Genomic DNA, 6,332 nt, shown 5'->3' on the forward strand with positions numbered 1-6,332 from the left:
TCATTTGTTTACTTGTGAGGCATATGCACATATACCAAGGGAGATGCATAATAAATTAGAGAAAATGATTTTCAAATATATTTTATTAATTATATCTATGGTGTGAAATAATATAATCTTCAGGATCATATCGTATGAAAGTTATTGAAGAGTACAATTATTATTTTTAGAGAGATTAATAGTGGTATCATTATAGCTTCACAAAACATCAACATTTAATTTTCTCAAAATGGTATGGTTTCTAAAGTTGATATGTAAATAATTTTTTGAGTTCTTATAATAGTAGCCTATATTAACTCTATTTTATGCTATAAACTTATTTATATTGAAATTAGATATAATCAACTGTTAGTTGAAAGGGAATTATAGTTTTTATAATTTTTAATGGATGTTTAGAATTAAACACATACCACTCTTGCATAAAAAATAAAGAAACTAAAATAAGCTTTGAATAAATATACAAAGAATAATAGAACAAATTAAAAAATAGGAAATATCAAATTGCTTCTCCTTCAAGGAGAGGCAACCTTGTTATCCTTTAAGATCAACTCCTTGAGTATATGAAGCAATCAAAATTTATTTTTTTAAATTCAAATTCAATTAATGAAAATTTTGGCTCCTAACTAATTCTAGGAATTTTTTACTCTATACTCTTGATCTCTTGAAAAGTAACTATCTAGCTAAAATACTAATGAAGAATATTTAAATAATAATAATTTATATAGGACTACTAGGTTACATATTGTGTAATAATACTTTATTCAAGAACAATGTGTAGAATAAAAATAGCGTAGTCTTAAGTTGAAGATGTTCCTAGATTATAGTTATGATAAATAATACCTTAGCCTTGACTTGTGATATCCCTAAAGTTTATGAATCTAGAAGATCTCAATCCTACTTGACATTAGGACATGAATAGGTCTAGCTACTATCGTCAAGGAAGAGATAAGTTCTAGGATTATGTTCCTTTGTTGTAAAAGGTTAAAATTGTAAAGTTTGTGTGAATGAACTACTCTAGCGATGGCCAAACAACTAAGTTTGATAGACTACAAGGGACATAAAGTTAAAAAGCATAGAACAAAAAGAAAGATTTGAGATGTAGACACAAATAAGAGCTTGGGTGTAAAATTTAAAATTGACTATGCTAGATAGTATAAGCATTGGGAGCTTTGTGTTTGAAGGTGATGGATGCATAGGAGATGGATATAAATGGGATTAGGAACCTCTTTACACATGTGTCCTGAAAATTAGGGTCAAACTAGCAAGATAGGGTGTTAGATGCTTCTTTCTCAAAGTTTCCATTCATTTGAAATTTAAGAAAATATGTCAATGGCTGATCTACCTTTTAATAGCTCCTCATAGTTAGATCTAAACCTCTACACATGAAAAATGGGAAAAATGGTTGTTCTATATATGGGCTTGCCTAAGTTAAATATTGTGTTATTGTCCCCAGCTCCATGATAGAAATGATGAAAAAGAGTTCCTTTCCTCACAAGACTAGAGGCTAAGCAGATGATAATTGTTGAAATGGCATGGTTACCTTAGCTATGAACTCCCCTCAAGGAGTTCCACATAAAGGTGACAAATAAATTCTCTTTGGAAGTCTTGCAAGTGTTAGTGCATAACATAATATTGATAATAAATTTGAAACAACAATCAAAGATCTAGCTATAATTAAATTATAGATTGAAATATTCTTGATATGCACTTAGACCGATAATCTTTAGAGAGTCTTTAGCTTAAAAAATTTCTTAGTGCTTGCTAGAGATTATCTTCTTACATGCTAATTTATGATGATTAAATGATGTCCTTATATATGATATCATAGCCTTAAAATTACTAATTTGATCTAACACGATTAGAATCTAGGATTACGAAAGGCTTACAATTGAATTTCTAAATTTTGGAGGGAAAATATCAAGCCATGAGGATTGGGCGCCCTAGTCCAAGAATAAGATGCATTTCAAAGATCTTGATAAATAATAACTTGACGAAGTTTTCTAAATAGGTCCCCAAATGGACATAGTCAAATACAATCAAGTATATACAATAAAATGAGTGCTTAACATGATATGGAATTGTTATGGTCAACAATTTATGTTGCTACAAATGGATGGGAAATTAGTTTTTCTCATCATTCCCCCACACATATGATAAACCATAACCTTGTATAACAAATTGGGCTCCCTCCTCCTTAGAAATTATGTTCTTCTCAAGAATTATGTTCTTGTAATAATAGAATGTCTAATGCTCTACATACATCTTGTCTTCTACATACCCTCTATGATTCAAAATCCTTGTATGTCATTTCTATAATTTGTAAGGTGGCCTCTATCCTATTGAAATCCAAATATGGCCTAACATTAGGATTAGAGAAAGCCTAAGTCTCATTCTAAATATTGCATTTTACTATTAGATGAAAGTGAATATTTACCTTTCCCTTTAAAATCCCATTTCAAATTGTAAAAGATATAATATATCTTTCCTTCAAATGAATTGGAAACAATTCCCACTAATTGGTACACAAATGATTAGTAGTAAAGAGGTATCCTTAATGATTTTGTTTAAAAAACACTTGGAAAAAAACACTTATGAACATATTTTAAGCATGACATGATGATATTTAAGAAGCATAGTATTTAGTAAAGTACGTGGTTTTTAAATACTCATGCCTCACTAAGATACTGACAATAGCTTTGAAATAGTTATATTCTTCTACTCACTATTCTAATACAATTTGGTGTTCTAGGATGGAGATAAAATTTTAAAGTAAACTTCACCATCATATAAATTAAGCATAGACATATTATGTTTCCCCAGCATGAAACCATGCTGGTAGAGTTCCCATAACATATCTTGTTGCAAGTAGTATCGTGATATTTTCTTTATTCTTGCAGCCCGTTTGCAACTATAAACAAACTACTACGATATTATCTTCACTTGGCTACAACATAGTTGTTTGGCTAAGGCTATTAACACCTATGACTACAAACGAACATAACATATTGTGATCTCTTTTTTGTCAATTACAATTGCAACCACTTTTTATCTTTGGTGACTTGCTTTCAATTTTCCTAGCTCAATTTACAAAATGCAGCAGACTTCAATCTTCCTTCCGACGATCTTTTCCCCATCCATGATTTTCACAAACCCTCAACAACAAATTCTCCCACTGTCTTTTCACGATTTCTTCAAGAAATCTCCCGCACTACTCTCTCATGATCTCCCGCACTACTCTCTCATGCTCTCCTTGAACTCTTTTCCAATCTGCTCCTAGAAAACATGATCAACCTACTCTAATACCACGTAGTTGAAGGTAAATGCATACAAACTCAATACACATAAATTCAGACTAGAATGATCGAGAATACACAGATATTTAGCATGCTAACATATATTCAACTTCATTATAAATGAACAAATCCATTCACAACCTCTATTCATTGATCACTTGATAATTTGATCAGATGAATATATAACACTACAAACAATAATTTTAAAAGCAAAACCAACATACTAAAAATAACAACTCACTAATAATACTTTTCTTATCTAGAAACTTACTATAACAATATTGAAATTGCATATTCCAACACATTCCCCAAAACCCCACCAAAAGAAAGAGAGACAAATGACTCATGCTTTTTGATGTCGTCGAAGAAGTTTCATTAACTGTATTAAGAGAGGAGCCTATTGTGACAGGCGGTGTAGTTGTGGAAGTATTTGAAGTGGAGCCCTCAGGGGATGGAGAGGGCGACTGAGCAGTGTCAAAAATGAGTATGTCTCATATCTTACCTTACAACTCCCGCCCAGAAACCGGGCTCCTTGATTTGTAGAACAACATTTGTTCAACGTTGTTGTTGCTGCATCCAAACATTTTCTGCAATCTTGCGTTGATATATCTCTCCAACATTGAACTGAACCGTATAACATTCCTGAAGCAGAATAATTGGTTGATCCAGCAGCGAATCCCTTATTTGCAGGTATGTAGGCTTTGTTCGACAGATTCGACAGAAGCCTACTGGTTGTGGACTTGAAAACCTCCCCGGTTATACTATTCACGTTCACCAAGATAGATCCATTAGTATCTAGTGTTGAAATGAAATTAGAGTGCTCATAGCGGAGGAAACAATCATCCAACCATATTCGCCCACCCATGTCGTTGGTGCAACGTTCTTGAATAGTACTATTCGCTTCCACCATACATTTTGAGCAGTTGAGAGGTGATATATTTCCGTTACACTGCACGAGACCATAGACTTTATTGGGAGATTGGCCATGGGAAGAGGTGTTAAACCCCGAACTTTGAGGTGCATTACGAAACAGATCATTGATAACTAGATTCAAGTCTGTGGAATAAGTGCTTCCATCGGTGAAAGTTGAGGAATTATCGCAGGTGTGCCAAAAGTAGGTACTTATGGCTGAAGGAAAATTCACTACAAACAGCAAAAGTAGGAGGGATGGAAGAAAAATTGATGCTCTTTTAGGAATTAAAGGGAAAGAATTGCACTTCATTTTGTTCTTCCTTTAAACACTGAAACTGAAAGCAATTAGGTATCAGAGACAGCATGAGCAAATTTAGGGAGGGGATGAACAGAAATAAAGAAATGTGTATCCCTTTACTTGGTCCCAATGAAATTCAGGGATAAAAGTCACCGGTGGTCTGGAAATGTGTGGTTGTAGTTAAGTGGCCTGGAATTTGGTTTATCTCGTATCCAGTGTAATGGTTGTTAGAGTGGGGTCCATTATAATTGTTAATCAGCATGAATTAGAAATACAGAGATAGGCGTCAGAGTAGAAATGACTGGTGGTCTTTAAAATATATGGTAATGGGTAGAGGTTCCAGAAAGTGACGTAGAATTTGAGTGATCTTGTTTGTAAATTCAACGTGTCATTGTATTCACATTGGATCGCTAGTGTGAGGGCCCATTATAATTCCGATTGTTAAGTTATGTGGGGCGCATTAATTACTTTTAAAGAAATGGCATTTGAAATTGATAACACGCCTAGAAAATCAGTCGTCGCGTGAAAGACTGACAAAATTTAAAATTAAACCATTTAAAGTGATTCAATTGTCAAAGCAACGTGAATCAGAAAGAACTAAAAACAGCCATAGTAGTCGTAGTTCTCGTAGATTTTATTTCCTTATCTGCTCATTTGTCCTCCACATGTTTTTCAATAATGGGGATTTGACTGCGCTCTATAGCTTAATATTGACAGATTGAATCGCAATTCTAATGTCAAAGTAGCCATATCAGTCGTTGCTGATTTACTTATCTGCTCATTCGTCCTCCAAATGCTTTTCAATAAGGAGGATTTGATTGGGCTCTATAGCTTATATTGACAGACTGAATCGCAATTCTAATCTCAACTAAAGGCAGAGGAAAAAGAAATAAAACAGAAAATGCGTTGCTACAGCAAATAGAAAAAACAAACTTTATTAATCGTATATCAAACTGATTACAATCATCATTTTATTTATAGAGGATTCACTATTACATAACAAACTACATGAGCGGTGGAAGTAGTACATGTAGATCCACTGACTGGGATACAAAAATAACAATTCTTATGGTGCAAGTTGTGCATGCATGGAGGATAGGTGGAAATAAAAAAGTCTCAGCTACATGGAGACTCAGAACAAATATAGAACTAATAGTCTACATGGACAACACATCTCTGCGTTCTTTCATTAGAAAATGCCACCGAAAATATAGTTTAACTGGTTGTTTGCATGAAAGGGAAAATTTGCACAAGGAGTCTTCAGAGATTAACAGGTTGTAAACATGGGAGAAATTACATTTTCCAACAACTTTCACGGTAAAAAAGAAATATTGAATTATCTAATAGTGATTACCATCCTTAATACTTCATGCAAAAGTATAGCTAAGGTTTTTGCAAAAAGAATTAAATACATTTTTCAAATGGTTGCGTCCAGAGCAAACTGATTTCTTAGGAGGAAGATTTATCTTCGAAATTTTGGTTCTTGCATGGGGAACAACCGAATGACCCCAACAATCTGTTCAACATGTTCTAATGATTAAGCTTAACTTTGATAAAGCTTATGACTATATCCTTTGACCATTCGTCCTTAAAATGATAAAATGGCTTTTATTTGAACCTAGAATCTATGAACAAATCTATTTTAATTTCATTAAAATAAGCTCTATGAATGCAAGATTGAAATTTAGAATATTCACAAATCATATCTGAAACAATTAATCTAAATTAGATGACTCAAAAGCACAATTTTAGAATTAAAATTAGGGTTTTGTGAATTTAACCTCTAAATTTTTTAAAATAAATTGAAAATTGAAAATATAAATATAAAT

The 6,332-nt window shown here is 32.8% G+C and overlaps 1 protein-coding gene across 1 annotated transcript; it reads right to left on the reverse strand.

Moving 5' to 3' along the window:
- Positions 1–3,690: 3,690 nt before the first annotated feature.
- Positions 3,691–4,515, reverse strand: LOC131874937 (cysteine-rich repeat secretory protein 38-like). Its single transcript, XM_059218895.1, has one exon. It carries the CDS (start codon positions 4,513–4,515, stop codon positions 3,691–3,693), a length of 825 nt encoding a protein of 274 aa, XP_059074878.1.
- Positions 4,516–6,332: the final 1,817 nt, after the last annotated feature.

This window comes from Cryptomeria japonica, chromosome 4, assembly GCF_030272615.1.
Source record: "Cryptomeria japonica chromosome 4, Sugi_1.0, whole genome shotgun sequence".
In the NCBI taxonomy this organism is placed as follows: domain Eukaryota; kingdom Viridiplantae; phylum Streptophyta; class Pinopsida; order Cupressales; family Cupressaceae; genus Cryptomeria; species Cryptomeria japonica.

Bases quoted from the DNA above. Each gene is read 5' to 3' on its own strand.
- LOC131874937 (XM_059218895.1), bottom strand. From the start codon at position 4,515: ATGAAGTGCAATTCTTTCCCTTTAATTCCTAAAAGAGCATCAATTTTT.